Source organism: Euprymna scolopes, chromosome 43 (genome assembly GCF_053919585.1).
Source record: "Euprymna scolopes isolate OS-2025 chromosome 43, ASM5391958v1, whole genome shotgun sequence".
In the NCBI taxonomy this organism is placed as follows: domain Eukaryota; kingdom Metazoa; phylum Mollusca; class Cephalopoda; order Sepiida; family Sepiolidae; genus Euprymna; species Euprymna scolopes.
In genome coordinates, this window is record NC_136524.1 from 49,578,288 (window position 1) to 49,602,919 (window position 24,632).

The following is a 24,632-nucleotide window of genomic DNA, read 5'->3' on the forward strand; positions in this document are numbered from 1 at the left end:
CTTCAGTAGTAGAAATTATACAAGTTTTTTTTTTTTTTTTTTTTTTTTTTTTTTTTAGTGACACGGGATCGCAATTTTTTTAATTTATTTTCCAGATTATATAAAAAAAAAAAAAAAAAAGGGTACTTGTACAGTTTAATCAAGACATTAAAAAATGAACCCCCCCCCCAAAAAAAAAATGGTTATATTGTACGTATTCGTTTTGGACTGAAGATCTCCAGAAAAAAAAAAATTTCATTTAATTTGATCAAGTATTTTTTTTTTTTTTTTTTTTTTTTTTTTTTTTTTTTTTTTTTTACAGCAAAAAAAAAAAAAATTTCATGAGAGCGTGTTGAAGTCAGCCATTATGCCATTATGGAAATTTTTAACATGCCACAGGGAGATAATTCCATGTAAAGCGCCGACACTCCCTCCCCATCTTTTAATACTGGCTTTTCGTCTTAAAAATCGGATCTTTTGCTCGGTATCATAACAAATTGTTTTTTTGCTGTAAAAGAATAAACTACTTGATGAAATTAAGTGAATTTTTTTTTCCAGAAAACTTCGTTCCATAACAGATACGTACAATATAACCTTCCCCCCCCCCGATATTTTCATTTCTTAATGTCTTGATTAAACTGTAAAAGTACCAATTTCATTATTTATTAAACAAGTTCAAAATTCTTTATTAATCTATATATTTGTGAAAGTGTCTTTGTGTACGTTTCCCGACACAATAACTCTGTCAATTTCGAGTCTACAGACTCGAAATTTGATATACAGGGTAGTGAGATTTGGGAAAATCTTTGATCAGTTTTCGGCCAGAAATTTGGCGATTAAGGGGTCAAACCTTTGAGAACTCTACCAAACTCCTCTGACAATTATGGGTCTAAACACTTAAAATTTTAGATATAGGTTCCTTGGACATGGATCTAAACTTGATTGGAGCCCCAAAAAATTAATGTTAAGACGTCATAATAGGAGTCAAAGGTTAATAAAAAAAATAAAAAAAAACGCTGCGGTCTCTACCAAATTACTCGGACAATATTTTGTATAAACATTTGAAATTTTACATAAAGTGTATTCAGAGATAGGGCAAGCTTTTTAATCGGTTTGGGTCGAAAATTTGAGCTACCAATATATAAATGTATGTTTGCATGTCTGCCTAAAACTTTCAACAGAGGCGACGGATTTTCACAAGATCAACATCGTTTGGAAGCTCGACCCTTCAGACGACAAATACCGGAAAATTGACTACCTTAATTTCTTCACCCTCAACTGGGCACTTTTCTACAGGGAGGGGTCGCTTTTTTTATCGATATTTTCGAAAGTCATCCCCTCTTTTCGATGGTCTAGCCTTAATTTAAACATACGTCACTTCCGGTTTTGCAGTGGTCGTAACAGCAAAGACGTTACGTATTTTTCCCATTCTTTTCCTCCTTTGTGACTGGTACGCCTTCCTACTACCATTTTTTTTTATTTTGTTTTTTGCTCAACACACACCTCCAAACACCCGGGCAACGCCTGGCACCCATGCTAGTGATTAAATAGAATTAAAATTTGAAAGAAAATGAGTATTTACTGATGTAAGTTATAAACTTAGATTTTATATTTTCACCGTTCTGTCCATTCATAATTCTTCAAACTAATCGTTAGTAGAAATTATGCTAGTTTGTATTATTTTTTTTTTTTTTCTTAGTGACATGACACGGGATCGCAATTTTTTCATTTTTATTTTCCAGATTATAAAAAAAAAATTGTACAGTTTTTTTTGTTTTTGTTTTTTTTTCGTTGAGGTTTACACGTTTATGTGTAAAGGGAAATTGAGGTGGGGGGGTAGTGAAAATATTGAATACTGAATGTTTAATTCAGTCGACACGACAGATCGATTTTTTTTTTTTATCATCATTTTAGGCAAAAACAATATTACGTACTTCAATTGATTGCCATGTCGAAAATTGTAGTATATCTAAAACTTACGAAAAATTGAGTAAGTTGTTTATAATTAAAACCAAATTTTACTGAAAATTTGGTAAAATCGCATTTTTGCTCCGACGTTATAGACGGTCGGGGCTAAACGCAAGGGGACATAACTCCGAAACGAATATTTTAGATTATGTTAAATGGCTGCAATACCACGGCCACCGAGAGTAAGACTCTCGGTAGCCACGGCAATACTTGTGTATAGGCCTTTTTTTTTTTTTTTTTTTTTTTTTTTTTTTTTTTTTTTTTTGTCTGTGGATTTTCGAAGTTGTTTAATCAAGACATTAAAAAAAAAATGAAAATATTAGAGGAGGGGGGGGGGTTGTACGTACCCGTTATGGAATTAAGTTCCCATGAAAGAAAATTTCACTTAATTTTATAAACTATTTTTTAGGAAAATCAAATTTCAATGAGATTAATTGTATCCTGGTCATCTTATTTCGTCCTTTAATGAAAAAAATGATTAATAAAGGACAAAATGAAAAAGGGTTTCAAAAAGGAAAGAGAAACTCTGTAAAATAAGTGGGGGAGGCGGACAAAACCTTTATCTACGTATTTTTTTGTGCCCATGTTTCAAAATCTCGCCAAATTTTGATAAACTTTTAGCGGTGTTATCTTTGATTATTAAAGCGGGGTTATCTCCCTTGGCGCCATTCCTCCTCGTCAGCGAAATAGGCGAGATGGTGGGATACGATCTCATTAAAATTTGATTTTCCTCTAAAAAAAAAAAAAAAATACTTGATCAAATTAAGTGATTTTTTTTTTTTTTTTTTTTTTTTTTTAGAACTTTATTCTATAACAGGTACGCAAAATATTTCATTGGTTTCATTTTTTAATGTCTTGATTCAATTAAACAAGTACTTTTTTATACTAAAAAGACAATAGCAGTTGTTTCTACTCGATGACTTTTCGTAATTTTTGGATATATTACTATTTTCGACATGACAATTAAGTACGTAATTTGCTGACTATTTTCTTAACAAGCACCCTTAATTCAATGATAATGTTAGTGCGAAAAAATTAATTTTTCTTAGAGTTTTAACGATATTATTAACACTGACTTTAGGGGCTTTCTTCGTGATTTAAAAAAAAAAAAAAAAAAAAAATTTATTTTTTATTTTTTTATTAAAAATCTAACTTCAGTAAAGGTGTTTTTGTTTTTTGTTTTTACATAAGATGATGCATTTTCACTAAAAATAATGGATTCAATATAATCTGTGAGCGTTAATGAAAATTATATTAAAGATTGTTCGATTTTCTTAATTTTGGTGAAGAGACAGCAAAATGTTTATACATTTTGGGTATCTACCGTTCATTTTGAACGTAACACTACTGACAACCATTTCTTGCTGGAGTAGCCGTCAAGTATTAAGGTTTATTAAGGATTTTCCACCACGCCATTACTGTGTCAATGAATCCTGTTGAAATAAAAATGTAAAAGGTTGAATTTAAGGGAAATAAAATAACACATTTCAACACGTTGTTTCCTTTGTTATTTTTTATTTATTTATTTATTACTTAATTCACCCTTCTCGGTTACTTCCCTTTTCCTAGCAATGTTTTGGCCACGTGGTGGCGTCATGGTTGTTCTTATTTTGTTGATTTCTTGTGGAATTCAAGATGAGTGACTTAGAGATTTGTGGCGGGTTTATGATTACTTGGTTCCCCAATCATAAAACAATGAACTCTATTGAACATTCATCGATTAATAATGGCCATGTAAGTAAATCAGATTCTGGAATCGGAGAATATTTTATTAAATATCTTCAGCCGTGGTGTATCTAATCGTACACGATTATGCTATAATAAATAAAAATATTATTTCCTTACATTTTGCTTTGTTTATTTTAACCCTTTCTCTATTTATGTATTCGTTTTGTTATTGTACAAGGCAATCGTGTTGGATTAAAAGAACTGATTCAGCGATATTCTATATTATTAAAACAAAACTTTTAACTTTACAAAAAAAAAAAAAAAATTTTTTTATTTTTTTTGTGTAAAGGGGTAATCCGTAAATTCTTCCGAGTTTTGTCCCAGAATTTTTTCTTATAAAATATCATTCATAATAAAAGCATTGTTTTATAACGAAATTTAAGGATTTGTTTTATAACTAATATATATATATATATATATATATATATATATATATATATATATATATATATATATATATATATATATATATATATCTCGAATCAGTTGTGAACTTAAAATAAAAACTTGGAAAATTTTCTTTGCTTCCAATTTCGCTGAAAACTTTTGTTTTCTAAAGTTTTTGTGGGATGAATGGCATTTTCTTTCCTTTTTTTTTTTCTTTTACTGAAAACTCATTTAATCATGACTGAAAATTAATAAGATGAATAACAGCGAAATCTCATTGCTAGTAAAAAAAAAATAAAATAAATAAAAACGTATGAATGACTTAATTTTTTTTTTTTTTTTTTTTTAAAGAATTCAATTTTAGTGTTTTTGTTTGTTTTTCTGTTCTTTTTCGCCATGTGCGACATTTGACCCTACGATTGCATTTTTTTTCTAATAAGTTAATCATAAAATGTCTAATTTATTGATGTTATAAAAACAAATGTCCGAGCATTATATTGACTAAAACGTATGCATTTTACGAAACTGTTACAATTATTTAATTGTGATGATTGCTTGACATAACAAATGATGACAATGAACATGTTTTAGTGTTTCTAAAAATAACTAACAACTTACGTGTGTCAGTATTATCACTGTTATCTGTATCGTTGCTTTTCTCATGTATTGGGTTTATCCGGCATAGTCCGGGCGGAGGTTTTAAGAAAAAGTAAAAATATAATCAGGTTTACGTTTTTTTTTGTGTGTGTGTGTGTGTGTGTGAATAATAATGAGAACAGAGAGATCGCATTTGTATTCTTCGGACTACTGTTCTCATTATTTTCACAACCTTTCTGTACAGTTTAATCAAGATATTAAAAAAATGAAAATATCGAAGAAAAAAAAAAAAAAAAGGGTTATATTGTACGTATCCGTTTTGGACTGAAGATCTCCGAAAAAAAAAAATTCACTTAATTTGATCGAGTAGGTTTTTATTTTTTACAGCGGAAAAACGTTTTATGACAGCACGTTGAAGATGGATGGACATCTTTGAATTTTTAGAACACGCCACGGGGAGATAACTCAATTTAAAGCGCCAACACTCCCTCCCCATCTTTAATACTATCTTTTATTTCTAAAAATAGAATCTTTTGCTCGGTATCATAACAATTTTTTTTTTTTTTTTCAAAGAACTTCATTCCATAACGGATACGTACAATTTCAACTTTTTTCGATATTTTCATTTTTCAATATCTTGATTAAACTGTACAAGTACCCGACCTTCAGTTGTATCCCATTGAATTCTGGAATCTGCACGGAATTTCGAAATTCCGTGCAGATTAAGGGGGCCTTAATGAAAATAACACTCAAGATAATAGTGATGGGAAAAATATAAATAATGCGAGTCCTCATCTAAAAAATTTTTTTTTTTTTTTTTTTCAGTTTTGATTTGTCCATGCTTCATTTATGATTTTAATAAATATTCGATTGGAAGACAATAAAGTTAATAATTTAATGTGCATTTATCAAATTTCTGTACATGCGAGGAACGCATATATTAGATATTAGTTTAATGGCAGTCTTGCAGATAAGTCCCGGCAAAGTTAGACAATTTTAGAAGGGTCACATCAGTATTTTACACCGTCAAATCACGAATATTTTTTTATTAAATAGAAGTTACATTTTTTTTTTTTTTTTTTTTTTTTTTTACAAGTTTACTAGAAAATTATTTGTATGTTTGCCTCTAAAAATTAATTTTATCATCCAGAGAAAAAAGAACATGATTGTGGATGTGGGGAATGATCATTTAGAATGTCTGATCCTGTTTTATTTATTAATTAAAAAAAGGTAATTCAGAAACGTAGGTGACTAAGTGTAGCCGTACCGGTGTCGGTGAAAACCTAGACTCCTCGTGAAAATGTTCCGATTACCAAACCGGACTTCCTATTTTAGTTTAAAATAAATCTGTGCTCTCTCTCTCTCTCTCTCTCTCTCTATATATATATATATATATATATATATATATATATATATATATATATATATGGGGGGGCTTCGGTGCTTCTACAGTTTATCGCCGAAACTGGAGACGCCATTCTATTTCGCGCACCTGTTCAAATCCAAGGGAGAAATCAATATTTTAAACTATAACTAGCAGTGTAAGAAATCGCAATTATAAATGCGTGATAAAAACTTGAATAATTCGACCTATCTTTCAAAGCTTACAACTACTTGAAAAATGTAATTCACCCCCCCCCCCAATTAAAGGAGCAAAGACCAAATTTTCCAAAAATAACAGGTTTAATAGCAAATTATGCAATTTTTTTTTTAAATCGGTTCTCTAAAAAGGATTTAAAGAAAATCAATGAATTTTATCTTACTTCAAATATAAAATATATATAAATTTAAAAAAAATCACTTACCTATACTATTCAATGGGTACTTCCATTCTTCATTGTTAAGAATTTATCCATATTTATAATTTATATTCCATGTACTTTTTTTTTTTTTTTTTTTTTAAAGCAAGTATTAAAAAATACAGCGACATGAGATGTTTCACAACTGGAGTAAAGGGAGACAAATGTTACATTTTCTTCCAGTTGAGAACTTCGATAGCCTTAAGCGCCAGAATTAATTTCCCTTTTTATTGCTGGCTGTAAACAAAAGTTAGTAAATATGGGCCACCATAGTGGAAAAATGATCCCCGTTCACTTATTTTTATTTTTTTAATTTTTTTTTTTATTCTTTTAAAGAAATACATGTAATTTAATGTTTTTTCTTTATCTTTTAAAGAAAAAAAAAAATTGAATGAAATAGAAAAAATTGTAATTGTGCGAAATTTTCTGAACAATGTAACAAGATTTTAAGGTTTCACTTAAAAAAAAAAAAAAAAAAAAAAAAAATTTCGATGTGGTTTATGAAAGGTTTTAAATTTTGGACTTTACAGGTAAATTGCAAATAACTTTTTTTTTATTAACTTATTTTATTTATTGATCTTTTATCTTTAATTTGTGATATATAAATTTGAGGGGAGAAAATTATTTTCATTTTAAATGGACATTAAATCTGACATAGTGATATGGGATAAGGAGAAAGAAGCAACTTTAGAACTTAGTGTCCCCAGTTATGCTGGGTTAAACATAAGTGAGAGGGGAAAAGCTAACGAAATACCAACTTAAGTACGACGTAAAAAGAAATTGGAATCTTAGGAAGATCTTCATCATTCCAGTAATAAGAGCCACTGGACTCAAGATAAAGAAATTTTCTAAAACTACCCGAGAAAAAGCAAAAAATAGGACAGCACCTGGTCGAGCAAAAAGCAAATCAAAGTGCGTACCGGGGAAGATGGACGTCTGAAGTTGGGGGTGAGGAGAGATTTTTTAAAAGTACATTATATGGCAGAGTGCGAAAAAGCTTTTTGAAAGATGAAATGCATTGGTAGAAGAAATATGAACAAATGAATTTGCAATCTAAAAAAAAAAAAAAAAAAAATGCAGTCAGATTTTTTTTTTTTTTTTTTTTTTTTTGCGGCAAAGTATCAGACACCATGTGGGTCTGAGTGGTTGAAATGTAACACTGTTAAAGTGTAACGAACATGTTACAGGAATATCTGTTAGTTGGTGAATGTTTGGCATCTGGTAAGATGCTCCATCTCCAGCTAGAACAGTGATAAAATTTTAAAGAGAAACAAACAAAACTACCTTTTTATATAAGATTTATAAATTCAATCGTAGTCATGTTAGATTGCATTGTTAGCCATTAAGGATATTTAAGTTTCTTTTAAATTATTTTATTGCATTCGAAGTATAAGAGAAAAAAATTTAATTTACCTGGCTAATTTTAAATTCATTTTGTATGTTATGTTGAATTTATAAAATTGTCTAATTACAATTTTTTTTTTTTTTTTTTTTTTTTTCCTCCAGACGCTGGATCATTTGCCTTTGTCTCATCCAGAACATTTTGGTACTCCAGTCATGCAAAGCAAAAAAGGAAAAAGAGGACGATATTCTGCTTCAGGGTTAGTTTGTACTCTTGCTCATACTAATAACTTATTGTGCTTCTCCATTATAACACCAAAAATGTGAAAATCGAAATATTAAATTTCAAGTAAAACTAATATCTACTTAATTGTCGTGTCACATTAATGAACATATCCAAAAATTCCGAAAGGTAGAAAATTGATTATTAATAAAATAGTTTTTAAAGACGATTAGCGAAAATGGAGTTTTACTAAAAAGAAATAACAAAATAAGGAACTAATGTGCAAATTCTAATAAGGGAGGTAATTTTGTGAAAATCGTAAGCAAATTTAGCAAAACTCAATTTTTGCTAAGTGTCTTTGAAAACTTATTGACCAAATTCTCTTTAAGGGCCCGCTAATAAAATATTTTGTACTATACATTTCTAAGTTGTATTACTAAACTTCTATGCATGTAATCACTTTACCATGAATACAACTAAAGAATTTATGAAATATATTTTCAGAATGTACATAATTTGACATTGGTAAAATGTCATATGTGGAGAACAGTTACAAAAACATTAGATTGAACAAATTAGGCACAAGGCCAATCAAGTGTGAGGATGATGGGTGTCGTTGGTTATCCTTGGTTTCAAATTAACTTTTATTTTTTATTTTTTTTCAATACATTGAAATTAAGTTCACCTTACCTATCATTATTTCACTGCTTTTTATCCATTTCCTACTTTTGCTCCAGCTTGTTTGACTTGTTCGTTTAGTGATCTTTATCAAGTCGTTGTTTTAATATCTTAATATTATGCAACTTGCTTTTCCAGTAACTTCTCAAGAACTGCAGGCTTGTCAAACTTTACTCAGAGACAATTTTACTTCAATCTACACCCTTGTTCTTTTCAGGACTACTGTCTTGAGCTCCTTACATTAAGTGGCTTCATGCCTTGTCTGGGGGCAAATTCTATTTTTAAAAAAAAAATTCAACTAAAAATATGCTTAGTATGTTTTGACTGTAAAGCTTTTAATATTTTTTTTTTTTTTTTTTTTTTTTCAGCCTGTCTTCATCTTTCAGGGCTGATTATGAAGAAGACAGCAGTTCAGAAGAGAGTCCACCTAAGAGAGCTTCATACAAAGGCCGTTTTCAAGAGCTTGTTGGCAAAGTAATGTGTATGGAAAGTGGAGATAAAAGAAAATCACCTTTGTATGTTCCTGTATTGGTGGTGCTACCTGATGCTCATCCTGTTGAACTGAAAAGCAAGGATCATTTACTTGTTAGGTCATTCAAAGATGGAAAATTGTAAGTCATAAAATAGTCTTTCATTCTTATAACTTTTATATATTATATAATTTACCTCCTCTCTCAAAGGTTAGGCACAAGGTCAGATGTTTGTTTGATAAAAGTGCTTCTGTAGAACAAATTGTATTCAGGCTTAGCACACACAGGTTTTCCGTCCATGTTAAACACTGCACCCCCCTTATATATATATATATGATTGCAACGTCTTGTCAGACGAGTGCCACTCCCTCAGACATTTACAATCCATGAGCCCAAATGCCTGAGGGAGTATCTATACAAATATGATGTTACAGAGTCTTAGCTTTGTACGACAGCTAAGTCTCTCTCTCGGTTCAAAATGTTTAGATCCAGCAACAAGCAAGAGCAAGATAGCCAGCAACAAATTAAACTGCAGACCAGCTTAATATATATATATATATATATACACATGCAATAGAAAAAGAAATTCTGATTACTATTACAGAACTTGAGGGATTATTGCATTACAAGGCAAGCATACTTGCAACTTTGTTGCAGAGTTAAAAAAAAAAATGCTGTGTTCATGGGCTGTGAAACTTTTCAGAAATTTTTTTTTTTTTTTTTTTTTTTTTCTTCTTCTGTGCTGCTGAAGCCCAAGTTGTGTTAATTATAATTGATAAACTGTTAAATACTTACATGCCAACAGCAGGAGCTGAAACAATTGTACACAAGATGTTACCAGTAAAAAGACTAACATTTTAAAAACGAGTAAATACTTGTCTGTTCCTTTTTAATGTATCGTTTAAGAGAAAATATTTAAAGCTCCAGTATCGCACTGTTGAGCTATCTAAAGAACTTTATTTTATTCATGTAATTACTATCCCAAGTAGTCGATTTACAAATAAACATAAGGTTAATAATTTTTTTTTTTTTTTTTGCCAAATCGCTATAATTTTACCTCCTTACTTCTCTTTTTTTCTCTTCCTTTGTCCTTTCTTGCCGTTTTCCTCTCATGACTGTTCTTTCTGAAAATTGTTAATTTTGCTATGCAAGTTAAGACTTTAAACGACAAAGTAGGGGAGATACTGTTTGTACCATCAAAGAATGTTGGTTTGGTTCTTGTGTGGATTAGTGATGTTTTAACTCAAGCGTATTTTATGTGAAAACATTACATCTCCTGTAGGAATTAGTACAAATTCTAAAAATGGCTCGGAGAAAAATAGTTACAAGTAAAAATAGAATTCAAGTTTTATCGTATGTTTTTAATATGGAAGAGTTGTGCAGCCAATTCCATATGACACTGACTTATCTCCCTTGATTTAAATGAAGAGTTCACCATTTTTAAATACACCCACAATTACATTGTGACATTGTATTTTTTTTTGCTGAAATATACATCCAGCACATCTACTGGATCATTTCAATGTTACAATATGTAAGTAGTGTTTGATTTGAAATGTATTGCTTTAAAACATTAATCTACACAAGCACTAGTGATTTTTTAGTTTTCTCTGTTGCCCTGCACATGCAGTCACAGGAGATGAGTAGGGCTATGACAACAGCATATTCTTTTCCTTGTTTTGATTCTCAGGTATATATCCATTGATATCTTATGTTTTTATGTAGAATGTGTTCTTGGTTGATTACTTGTTTGTCAGATATATACTTGAGTCAAAACAATGAAAAGAATATGCTGTTCTTAGCCCTAATGAGGAGGTACATGAATCACCAGACCTGTGAATCACATTTTTGAGAAGATAATTCAAGATAAACAAAAAATAAAATATGGTTTTGTAAAGATAAAAAAAAATCAATCAGATGTCTCAAAAACCTTTTAACTGCTTTGTTTCCGAATGAGTTACTTTGTTGCCAAATTAAAGTATTTTATTTATTTTCTGAAAAAAAAAAATAAATAAACATCTTTTTATTATGCCATTATTCTATAATTTTCATACTATAGAAATTTCTAGTTTAGCTTAACCCTGTTAGTTGGAAACTGAAATTTATGACTTTATTGAAAGAAAAGTAATCCTAATTAACAAGAGCAGTTGTAACATTTTAAAATGTTTGTTTTTATTTTTTGTTTTATAATTTTGCAGCATAACAATAGCCAAAAGAGATCTGAAGGATTTTACAAGAGACATTGCTCTGAAAAATGAAGACAAAGGATTGAAAGCTGGTATGCGTTTATTTTTATTGTCTCACTTTATTTTCATTCAGGAATCCAATAAGATAAAGGATTCAGTTGTACTATAGGTACTGTTTGAATAGCTCTATTTCTTTGGTTTTCATCTAAATTTTGGATAACATTGATTAATATAAAAAAAATTTTTTTTTTTTTTTTTTTTCCTGGAAATAAAACTGTAATATGCCATATATAAATTTAGTTTTATCTAAAATTTGTATTTCATTATGACCATTTTATTTTATCTATTAAAATATTTTTACTCTTATTTTTACGGTTAAATTCTGTAAAAGAAATTTTTCAATAAATAAGTTTTTTTTATACTTGCATACAGACACTAGGGTTTTATCAGTGATAATTACTGCCGGTTGTGGGACTTAGACAAAGTCAACCTTAGCTTTGCATCTATCAAATTGCTTATAACTTGTATAAAGTGTACATATGATGGGAAAATAAACGGTTTCACTTGTGTTTTGTTGTTCATACAAAGCATTTTGTTAGTGGAAGTTAAATTGTGTATATTTTCTGACTATACTCTACGGCATAATCACGTTGACATGCTGGTTATCGGCAGATCACCGAAGTTAAGCAACATTTAGCCTGGCTAATACCAAATGGGTGACCATTTGGAAATTCTAAGCACTGTATGTGCTTTCTGCTTATCTTGGCATCGTTTCCAGTCGTCTTGAACCTCCTTGCCACTGGTATTCAATGTTGACTTGGGAGAAGTATGGTTAGAGATTGCATAATCCTTCCACAAAAAATTCACCCACAGGCACCCTAACAGTGGGTATATATATAGTCTATCAAGACTGAAGGAAGCCTTTTTTAATACTCTAATAATAGTAACTGATATTAAAGTAACTAATTTTTTTTTATTTATTTATTTTTTCCAACAAGCTTCAGTTGTCAGTAATTAAAGGAAAAATTATTTTCAATCAATATTTTATATTTGCATTAATCAGCATTTTATTTTTTCATAAAACAAAGTACTTGCCTTTACACACAGAAGTCTCCTCTTACTGTCATCAAAATCACTTTTTTTTTTTTTTCAACAGAAAAGGAAGTCTGGTTTTGTCCTTTTCAATTTCGTTCTTTTTTTTTTTTACTTTGGCTGATCAGCATTGCCTCATTGTGCAGAGTATGTATTCAATAGTATGAGAAGTTTGTCTTTGTGGGTGAACCAATTACCACACTATATTTAGATACAACATTTGAGCAGGTTAAAGAAAAAAATGATACAAAACTGCAGTTGTTTTAATCGGTCAATTTTAGTCTTAATTTTATAGTTCAAATTTTCACATTTAATTTTAAGTTGTTCTTCAGTGTAATTTCTACAGTTAAAATTTATTTTTAATTTACAGCTATGGAGAAAGCATTGTTATATTTTGATTGTCATGAACTTCCGCAGAATTGGGCCAAAGAAGAACTTTTAGGAACTGATGATGACAGTGAGAATGACGATGAAGAGGTAAATGGTCATTTTTTTTTTTTTTTTTTTTTTTACCTTTTATATTGATCTTTTAAGCTTCTGCATGTCAGTACAGTTGGGGAAGCAGAAACCCGGAAAGGAATTCCAAAGTCTAGCGGTTCTGGGGAAGAAACTACTGGAGTAGAAGGCTCTCTTACATCTAGGGATCTCTACTGTGAAGGGGTGGGATTTAGCTGTTTGTTGGGTATTTACGTCGAGGGGTTACAAGTGCTTGCAGTTCATCGGAGCATTCACCGTTAAAATACTTGTAGAGCAGGCAGAGGGATGCAACATCTCATTGATGGTACAGAGGCTGAAGCTTAGATGACAATTCAGGACTTATCAGGTTGGCGACTGTTTTTGTGACGCTTGTCTAGGAGCGAGAAACTAGTAGCAGCCCAAATAAGACAATACTCCATACATAGGCGAATGGTGGCCTTTTTTGCAATCAATTCAGCATGACAAATGGTCTTATTTTCCTGGACTTGAATTGATTTTAATTACGGGTCCGTCAATTTTAAACATAGAATGTCAGAACATAATTGTGGCTGTTCAAAATACATCTAGCACATCTGTTTTTTGTTTTGTTTTTTCCCCTCCTAATTTTTTGGAATTTATAAATTTTGATGTGGTGCATAACGTCTTCATCTGAAATGCATTCTGTGATGAATTCCTATTCTAAATTAAAGTGATAATATAAAGACAAAATAAGCTACTTAAGATTTCACCGTGACAGAACTGCATTAAGAAGTAACCGTCATGTATATTTAAATATTAACAGGAAAAACTATTTAGATGAGCTGTTAAAATTTGATACTTATTAAAAGGAAATATAAAAAAAATTACAAAATTTTGTTTGCATTCTAGATTTTTCTTTTTTCTTTTTCTTCAGTCATCTGATGATGAACCAAGTGAAGAGGAAGACAGATTTGTTGCTCAACTTTATAAATTCATGGACGACAGAGGTAAGATGGGAAATAAAATCTTAAAAAAAAATATAAATTATTTCTGTAAAGTTTTTTTACAATGTTTGAATGAGAATATTCTTAAAAAATCATGTTTGTGTGTTTGGCTAAAAGTCGGAAACTGCACTACATATACTTAGGAACCTTACGTCATCAAAGTCAGTTTGACTTAGCTTAATATTCATTCCCTTGGAGTTGCCAAGGATAAGTTAGTGAAAGAGGATGGGCGTGGGAGGGTTAAAATAACTTTTTATTTTACTTTCAAAATCAACACTAGAACAAACTTGGTCATATCCGACCAGTTTCATTTTTTTTTTTTTTTTTTTTTTTTTTTCTACTGATAAGATTTTTTTTTTTTTTTTTTTTTTTGTTTATATTCTTCTTACAAAACCTTGCCAATAAATGTACATTTAAATCTTAAACACAAAAAATTAGGTCTTTCTTTGCAATGTGAACTCTTAATTTATAGAGTAATAAAGGGAACAAACAACCTACTTTTGGTCTGGTCATAAAATGTCCGTAGTTATTGGCAAAGAAGAAAAAGGAAAAGACACATGGCGATTGGAAAGTTACGCTCAACACGAGTCCCTTCCTTTTACCCCTTAAAAAGTGAGCAGGCCAGTCTGACAGCTGTGTCTAGTGCAGTGTATTGAGCACTGGCCAATATGGTGGTCAGTTAAAGAAAATGTTATGATTGTATCTTTTTTAAGTTTATAAAAAAAAAAAAATGTTTTTCATGCCTTGCAAGAAATGCTTTTCTATTTTGTAATGTTTTACATAGATTCTTCAATCATTATATAATATTTTTTTCTTTTAGGAACGCCAATCAACAAAGGTCCTTCATTAGGAAACAAAGATCTTAATTTATATAAACTTTTTAAAATTGTTCAGAATTTTGGAGGCTACAATAAGGTAAGCTAAAAAAAATAAAATTTAAGTATTAAAATTTTATTTTTTGTAAATAAATCCAAAGTATAAAAAAAAAAAAAGTTATATCCACATTTATGTAAGATTCCTGTTAAAGCAGTCGTCTTTGTATATAATTTCTATTGAATGATAAACTTGTCTCGATAAGTTTGACGGTATACATCTAAATCTCCACGAAAGGCTGTATGACCTTAAATGACCAAGGAAAGGTAGATAGGCCATTAAAAAAAAAATTACATTTATTTGAATCCTCTTATAATATTCATTGTCATTTATCTTATAATTTATCTATCATATTATGTGGCATAATCATATTGACATTGGTTCCTAGTAGATCATCAAAGTTAAGTGATTTTGAGCCTGGTCAGTACTAAAATGGGTGACGATGCATCACTAAAGACCAGCCTTAATGCTTCTGAAAAATGTATTTTGCAACTAATAGTGTCTGACATAATTACACTGATGTTCAATCACTGAAGTTAGGCATTATTGAGGCTGGTCAATACTAAAATGGATGACCATTTCGGAATAACAGGCACTGTGCTTTATCTTGGCATCGTTTTCAGTTGTCCTGAATTTCTCCTTACCACTCTATTCAAGCAGTGCAGACCCAGGAGAGTGGTTAGTGATTACCCAACCCTTACTGCACACCGCGCATATCATCCATCATCCCTCCAGGATCAGATTGTCCTTTTCATTCTGATGGACACACATTGTATTCATCTTAACCTTTATCCTCAAGTGATTTTTGGCTTAGAGTAAAAAAAAAAAAAATTTTTTTTTTTTTTTTTTTTTTTTATTATATAGATGAGGATTGACTATTTGTATTATTTGGATTCTTCAAACTAATATTCTCATCTTGAGTGTTTCTGCAATGTTTTGGTCGATGTAACTGTCAACCTTGTTCAGGTGTGTTTTGTTGAACTTTCCCAAAATCAAACATGGTTACATAAAATGGCTTCCCCATGCATACTTTGAATTCAATTTTTTTTTTTTTTTTGTGGGGCTGGGTAACACTTGGTATGAAATCATTTTTCATTCCAAAAATCTAAAGAAAAAAGTGATTATGTCTAGAAACAAAAATTAGACTTAAGACTCTTAAAATTTGCACTAGACTTTTACCTGGTTATGGCTAATAGAACAAGAGCAAGCTAACCCTGTTAGTTGAATAAAGGGTTCTATTTGAAATTCAGGATTTGGTAAGATACACCGGAGAGGGTTGGAGAATACATTGACAGAATTGTTGTGAAAACGGTTTGAAGAATCAAAATACAAACTTCCTGATCAATCTTCATCAAGTGGGGTATGAACATGACCAGATTCATTCAATCTTTGTATTTTGACCCTACATTTAACAACTTGTCCGGCTTGTCAACTTATCCATTTTTATTGTTTGTATTTAAATGTAAAAATCTTTGCATTTTAATATATTAAAAAAAAATTTTTTTTTTTTTTTTTTTTTTTTCCCCCAGGTTACAAACACAATGAAATGGAGATGGGTCTATTCTAAAATGAAAATGCTAGCATCAAACACTGGATCACATCAAATAAAAAATGCTTATAAAAAGTAAGAACTTATTAATTAGCTAATCTGTTATGATTTTCAAAAATATAATTTAATTTCTGTGATTAAAAATGTTTTGAATTTAAGTATTTTTGTTTCTGTCAATCTTACATTTTAAAAATCAAACTAATTTAAAAAAAAGAAAAAAATTGGAATGGTAAACACCATTTTCTGGACAATAATAATAAAAAAAAACTTATTCTGAAATAGTGACGTGACAATTTAAATATATTTCCCGAGTCCGATACAATTATACATTCTGTTCTAAATCCCTAATTATGCTATAATTACTGATTGTTACTGAAAAATCTAAACTTTAAAAACAAAAAAGGATTTTCAAGAATAATTTTTTCTTAAAAAGTAGAGAATGTTTTAAGACTCTTTGAAATTGTCAAGTCTGTTTACAGAAAAAGATTAAGGTCTAGCCTTAACCTTTTAAAGTTTTTCTAGAATACAAATGTCATGTGTTTTTGATCAATACTCGAATAAGAATTCTAACCATAAGTATTAGTAGCACTATATTTTGATTTTAATCTTCTTGTTTGGGACAATTTTATCCATCCTGAAATGGGTGTTCTAGTTTGGTATCAGAAAAGGCATTATAAAAATCTTGCGTCAACTAAGGAAATGATTTCCAAAATAGTTTATTTTTTCTTTTCTTGCAGGTATTTGCATGCATTTGAAGACTTTTACCGAAAACTTGGTAGTACGATGGGAACTATCAGCCGTCCACGAAGTAGTCGTCATAGCACAGGAAGGAGTATTTTATTTTTGAGGGCTCGTGATAGTTGTAAATCTAGAGAACGAAAACCAACGAAAGATGAGAAGGAGGTGAGTTTATTTTCTGTTGTAAGATGTAAGTTTTTACTTAATAAATAAAAGGGCTGGAGAAGAAAAAAAATTAATATACATTCACTAGCAGGGATATCTTGTACTTAGTTCGCTCAAATAAAATTAAAATATGACGATACAGCAGGGAATTTTATATATTATTGGTCCCCTAACAATGAAGGGATTGAACCTGATAATTTACACCTGTTTATTTGTTCACACTTTTCTCAATAACCACGCCTTGGATTTTTTTCAAATTTTCCACAAACATTACTCATTGTAAAAATAAATTTTTCACTCATGGAGGAGGGATTTAGCATGCTCAGCTTGTTACCCTATAAGCCTCCTTTCACTATTTGCTAAAATGTTTGAATCTTTATCATTTTCAAGATGGATTAATCTTCTGTCTGAATAATATAGATTTTGGCAATCCTGTTACTCTGTGGATATTTTAATTGTCATTTCCAAAGGCATATGCCACACACTGGGCAAGGCAGATGAAGCTAGAACAGTGTTTTATATATTCAAGGACTTTTTCAAGGTCTTACATGAAAGTCTTAAGAAAATTGACTCTTACAGTATTCCTTTTTAAAATAATCAGATCCTTCTTAGCTAAAAGATCCAGGTGATTCTCAATGGTCATACAGGTATGCTTTACAAGTCTATACTTGGACCTTTATTGTTCCTTATCTTCACATACATGATTTCCCCTGATGCAATCGCCTCTGAGATGGATATATTTGCTGATGATACCCTGCTCTATTCCTGACATGAGGGCAAATCAAACGCTTACATAGGCAAGGCAATGGCTGAATATTTAGAAAATTATTCAGTCAAATGAGGACAAAGATTATATTGAATGCTGCCGAGATTATGATAAACCATGTTTACAAATCATATCGTTATTACATTTATACCAAATCTCTTTATAAGATTTTAGTAGGCCTATTTGGCGTCGCCTGGGCCAAAGTAACATTTCTATTATTTCTACCTTTCTGTCCGTTTTCTCTTTGATCTCCCTCTTTTAGCCTCCACTTTCTCTTCTGTCGAGCCCATTCTTCTATTGACATACTAACAGATAACTTTCCATTACATAATAGATTCTTTCAGGAATGAGTCTGCATTTTCTTTCTAAATTAGTACATGCAATGGCTGATATGTAAAATATAGTATAAATGTCTGATTCTAGAGAGAACAAACAAAAAAAAAAAAAAAAAATGTCACAATGTGTGTGTTTTTTTTTTTTTTTTTTTTTTTTTTTTTTTTTTTATATAGACCAATGCATTTCAGGTGAAAACATTTCATACACACGTCATATTGAAATTAGTATAAATTTTAAAAAATCACAAAATGATCCGGTAAAAATTGAATTTATCGAGTTTTACATATTTTATATGGAAGAGCTGTGCAAATAACTCAGTATGATAAACTGACTTAAATGAAGAGTCTACCATTTTTAAACAGGCCATAATTGTGGTTGAATTTTTTGTTTTTATTAAAAATACGCCCAGTACATTTTCTACTAGATCATTTTTCATAATTTTTGGAGTTTATACGAATTTCACCATAACACAAAAGTATATTTTCACCTGAAATTTGTTGGTTTAAAAGATGATTGTAAACAAGCACCCTATTTTCAAAACATAAAATGTGTTGCTGATTTATTTTAAAAAGTACCTGAAGCCAGTAAATATTGTGCACATTTATATTGTCTTCGTACAATTTACAATGATTGATAGCTGCCCTTTCTTTCATTATGGGTTTAATCTGAGAAACTTTAATTATAAATATAAAATCTCACCCAGCTACCAGTTTCCCCACCTGATTATTAGTTTACCAAATGATCTTTGCAAAGAAAACTCATTTGAACATGAGTGAGTGCCCTTGGCGAAACGAAGTAACTTGTTGTTTCTCCATTTGTCAAAACACTTTTCACACCAAATGAACTCTACAATTATATTTACAAATCAAGCTGTCACATTTGACCTTTCATTGAAGGCTTTTATAACTGAGTTTCATAATGTAAAAAGTTTTCTTATATATTTTATAGGTCAAAGAAATTGCATAAATATTGATAAACTTTTTTAAAAATTAGTCAAATTTTCTTTTTGGCTAATTTTTTAAAAAAATTTATCAATATTTATGCAATTTCTTTGATCTATAAAATATATAAGAAAAATTTTTACATTATGAAACTCAGTTATAAAAGCCTTCAATGAAAGGTCAAAACAGTTTAAAAACTCAACTCCTGGTCATCACTACAATGTTTCATCCGTGTCCATTTTACAAGTATTTGGTACTTATTTGGGATCACACTTAAATAAAAAAAAAATTTTTTTGTTTAATGTTTACTATGTACATACTCGTCCTGGAACATAGATGTCATATTTCAAAAGTTACTTAAATTGGTCAAGTAGTTTTGTTTTTTAAGAAAATTAGCAAGCTCCTTAGATACCAGAAAAATCTTCTACTCTAATAGTTTCTTCCCTTGAACTGTACTACTTTGGAATTCCCTCCTGATCTCCTGTTTTGCTGACTGTACTGACATGCAGAAGTTCAAGTGAACTGTGAACAGACATCTCACTGCTCAACTCCCTACATAGTGTCCCTAGACATATGATGCCAAATAATCCCTTACGTCAAAGTGTCACTGCCTTGTTTGGGTTAAATAAGAGTTTTTAAAAAAATTTTTAATAAAAATATTCGGCTTAACATCAGTGTTACATACTAGTTTTTGTTTGGATTTTATAAAATTGACTTACAAAATTAATCTATCTCTAGCAAGGTTTATCCCCTTTCTCACATCCATTTTTATTATTTCCTTATGAACTGAACCTGATACTTTTACTTTTCTACATCTAACACAAGAACTCATTCACTCTATTAATGTGACCAAACCAAAGAAATCTGTTCTGCACAAATTTTAATATGGTGCAAATTTAATCTTCCTCTGATGTTATCAGATCTAAACCTATCCTTTTAGATTTGCGTTATACATTGATCGTATCATTCTCATGTCATTTCTTTCCATGCAACACGTCTTCAACCCTCACTGGCCAGGTTTCACTTCACAAAAATTCATGTGTTTTTAGTTGCGTGCAAGCGACTCTATAAGTCACTCCGTATGTCGGTCGGTCCGTAATACTTTTGTGCTTAGCCTTTTTGGTTAAGATCAAAGGTCTGTTATTTAATAAATGCTGTTCTTAGCTTTTTTAGCTTTTCTTGTCCTTTTGGCCAAGATCAAAGTGTATCTCTTCTTACTACATGCTGTACTTATGTTTAACTTTGTGATATAAAGTGGGGGGGGGGGGTCACTTTTCTGTATTAATTTAATGTAAAATGATCATCCACTTTACAACCAGTCAAAGTCATTTTCCAGATCATTCAAGTTGTTTTTGAAGGATTCCAATTATTTTTTAAGCATTCAAGTCATACTTAAGGTCATTCAATTCATCCTTAAGTTCATTAAAGTCATTCTAAGTCATTTACTTTTTATTTAAGTCATTTCAGCCCATTTTTCGGTCATTTTAGTTATCTTTAAGAATTTCATGTCAGTCCTACATTCACGCATTCATTACACAAGAGCACGTGACTAATGGCTATCGGCCTTGTTAATATTAGAAGCTAATGTATTTTTAAACGTGAGGCAAGTATTATAGTAAGTTTTGTTTTCAGTATAAAGTATAGTATAAAGTTGTCATTATTAAATGTCTCATTCAAATGTTGATTTGAAAATTGAGCAAATAATCCGAATACTTAGTCAACCCATTTTTATCCCCCCCCCCCCCAAAAAAAAAAAAAATTATCGGCAGGATTTAGTGCACATTGTCATTCAAAATTGCTTTCATGGTTATTTTAAAGGTTTGTGGCATCCCCCCCACACACACACACATACACACGCACACTACTTAAGAAATTTTGACACTCTTGGGGTGGTGCCAGCAAAATAGCTTGAGATTTAATGACTTAGAAAAATTTGCAGAGAGATTGCATAGTGTGAAAACTCTCTGCGGTCGGTTCCTTATGATAGTTTCTTAGTGTGGAGTAAGATTTGGTATGTGTGCTGCTGTATGGGTAACAACTAGTGTAGGCGATGCCCCTAAAAAATAGAAATTTTAAAAATAAGATCAATTAATCAGAAAAAAAATGACAAAATAGGAATACATAAGTTTACAAAACATAGTTGTAAATAAATGTGTAAATAGGTTAGTCAGTTAATGTACTTCCTAATTTTCGGTGTGGCTGCTACCGGAAGCGGTGACAAGGAAAATCAGTTTCTTCGCTTTTTTTTTTTTTTTTTTTTTTTCACGCCTTTATCTTCCATGTGCAGGTACTCTTATTTTACATTTTCCTGATCATTCTTTTTTATTTAATATTCATTGAAAAGTTTTCAGTTTTATTTTAATTAAGCATTATTGAAATTAGTTTTATTTTTAAGAATTATTGAAAACTTTTTTTCAAATCTGAAAACTATTTTGGGAATATTATCTATTGGATAAATTTTTTTTATGATTGAAATTCTGTTATTTTGATTGTGATAAGTTTTAATTTATAATTTATTTTAAAAGTGCAAATAAAGACTAATTGCTATTTTTATTTCTATAATTTTAATTTTTATTGTATATTTTTCAATGTCCTTTTCTATTTTATTTCAATAAATTGCTTCACAATAGAAATATTGCAGAACAAAAGTGAAGGAACTGATTTGCCTTGTAGCCGCTTCCGGTAGCAACCACGCCAGAAGTTAGGAAGTACAGTAGCTGACTATAGCCAGTAAATAAATTAGAAATTCCAAAGTCTAGTAATTTGAGGAAAGAAACTATTGGTGTAGAAAACTTTCTGGCAGCTAGGGGATCTCTACTGTGAAGGAGTGGGATTTTACTCCTGGTCGGGTTAGTCGAGGGTACTTACATTGAGGAACGGGGAGGGACAAGTGCTATGAGTTTGCCAGAGAACATTCCACCAGCATGAAATGTAATTTTAAGATGAGAGTATAAATATTTTAATTGAATAAAGCTTGGATTGATCTATTTTTTTTGTTTTTATACTATTTTCAGTCTAAAGATGAAGAAGATAAAAAAACAAAAGATTCTGAGGTACCGAAAGAGAAAGTAGAGGAACCGGTTGCTTCTCCTGTTCCAGAAGAAACAGAAACAGAATCTAAGGAAAAATGTGAAGAGGAAGTGACGAAGAAGGAAATCCCTAAGAAAGAGAAGACGAAACGGGAAAAAGATCGTCTTCGTCGGGAAGTAAAAGAGGAAGTCGAAAGCGATAAGAAAGAAGACACAAAACATACAAGGAAGCGAGACGAAGACAAAAAGACAGATACACCAAAAAGTACTGAAAAGAAAACAAAAAAAGATAAAGAACCAAAAACACCTGATGTTAAGAAAGAATTACCAAAGAAAAGGGTTTGTAACTTTTTCATTTCCTGTGTCATCTTGTTGCCTCTATATTTCAGTGATCTATTAAAGATATATACGCCTCAGCTGGAATGCCTTTTTATTCCCAATCTAGTGTGTCCTCTCTTCAATCTTGCTTTCCTTGTGCCCCCTCGACGTAAGTACCCCCGACAAACCTGGCAAGCAGCAAAATCCCACCTCTTCAATAGAGATCCCTAGATGTAAGAGAGCCTTCTACTCCAGTAGTTTCTTCCCCAGAACCGCTGGACTTTGGAATTCCATTCTGAGTTCCTGCTTCTCCAACTGTACTGATATGCAGAAGTTCAAGTGTAACGTGAACTGACATCTTGCTGCCCAACTCCCCCACATAGTACCCCCCCTAGCTTATGTCCCTGATAGTAGCCCCTTACAGTAAAGTGGCAATGTGCCTTGTTTGGGGTGAAATTGCAATAAAAAAATCTTTGTAAAAAAAAAAAAAAAAATGGATAGCTCTCACATTGAAATCCTTTTTAATGTTGTCCTTGTAGGGAGACAGGTGACTAGACACTAAAATCACAATTTAGTTGTATCGCACATTATCTTGTTACATGCATGTCAAGCTTATCGGCAACTATTTACTATGAAAATTTGGAAATCTAGAATTAAAAATGTCAAATTTTTTGTTACATTTTAGGTGCTTTTATATATATATATATATATATATATATACCAAAAAACATTTAATTTCAAGCAAAAAAAAAAAGGGCAATTGTCATGTCCCAAATAGTAGCATATTCTAAAATTATGGGGGAAAAAAAGTAAAATATAGCAATTTCGTTTCAAAATCTACCGATTTGAATTAGTTAACGGGGGACTTAAGTTTCAATTTCTCACAAATTCAATCTTATTTTTTTATAAAAAATTTAAAACTGTTAAAAAAAACAACTTTTTTTTAAAAATCCACAAATTATATATATGGCATGTTTATTTTTGCTTTGTTGAATAAATTGTCTTCTATACATTGTATTTTAACCAAGTTACTTCCCCTTTTGTTTACATCACGTGATCCAAGATGCCTGACCTAGCATGTAACCATATATATGGAACTTTCATGAATTATTTTTCTACCTTGTCATTTTCCATAATTTTTAGATATGTTTCTATTTTCAATATAATTATGTAGGTACCATTTGTTTTACTTGAAATTAAATTTAAAAAAATGTTTTTAATTTTTTATTTCATTATTATAATATAGAAGCACCAAATTTTATGTGTGCATGTGATAGAAAAAGAAGAAAAAAGTATTTATATTACTTGATGAAACCTCATTTCCAGATTTACTTTTACATTACAAGCACAAAATATTTTCAAAGATTGTGTTTTATTTTCTTCAAATCAATTCTACCATGGAAGTTTTAAAATAGAGAAAACGTTGAATGTTATAAATAATTTTTTTTTTTTTTTTTCTTTTCTCAAATATATACTTCTTGAAGTTATTCTTCCACGGATTCTTGCTTACATCATCATGTCTTTTAGATTTACCTGGACTCCATATAAATGTCTTTCACCCATGTATCGTTGCATTCTTATAAACTTTATGCAAATATGATTCACTTCATCTGTTGCAGTTTCAATTTATGCTCTAAATAACAAAATCATAGTTTAACTACAAGTAATATTTTGCTAATATCTTTCCTCTGAAAAGGACAAGCCCTTTGAAATTGTGCGAAATAAGGAATTGTCTAAATGTACAATGTATGTTCCTTGTCAAATAAATTTTTGTGAATCCTGATCGTTTTTATTTATATTCCTATATTATGTATATCAATGCCTACATTCAGTCTTGAAAAGACTATAGGGGCAGCTGCGGGTGTAATTGTGAGGCAAGGGTTGTGCAATCTCCAACCACACCTCTCCTGAATCGGCACTGTTTGAGTCTAGTAGCAAGAAGACCAGGATGACTGGAAACAATGCCAAGATAAGCAGAGTGCATAAGCACCTGGAAGTCCCAAATGGTCAGCCATTTAGTACTGACCAGG

The 24,632-nt window shown here is 30.6% G+C and overlaps 1 protein-coding gene across 5 annotated transcripts in view; it reads left to right on the forward strand.

Moving 5' to 3' along the window:
• Positions 1 to 24,632, forward strand: part of LOC145268337 (uncharacterized) — a 158,461-nt gene that overhangs the window by 98,855 nt on the left and 34,974 nt on the right. For 4 of the 5 annotated variants that reach the window (XM_080123834.1, XM_080123835.1, XM_080123832.1 and 1 more), the window contains exons 6-14: positions 7,965 to 8,059; positions 9,069 to 9,311; positions 11,369 to 11,448; positions 12,819 to 12,925; positions 13,818 to 13,890; positions 14,708 to 14,802; positions 16,290 to 16,384; positions 17,047 to 17,212; positions 22,270 to 22,623. In XM_080123834.1, the coding sequence (XP_079979960.1) occupies positions 7,965 to 8,059; positions 9,069 to 9,311; positions 11,369 to 11,448; positions 12,819 to 12,925; positions 13,818 to 13,890; positions 14,708 to 14,802; positions 16,290 to 16,384; positions 17,047 to 17,212; positions 22,270 to 22,623 (1,308 nt within the window). Of the gene's footprint in view, positions 1 to 3,526; positions 3,682 to 7,964; positions 8,060 to 9,068; positions 9,312 to 11,368; positions 11,449 to 12,818; positions 12,926 to 13,817; positions 13,891 to 14,707; positions 14,803 to 16,289; positions 16,385 to 17,046; positions 17,213 to 22,269; positions 22,624 to 24,632 lie in introns of those variants that run through there. The other variant, XM_080123837.1, reaches the window with a different exon arrangement.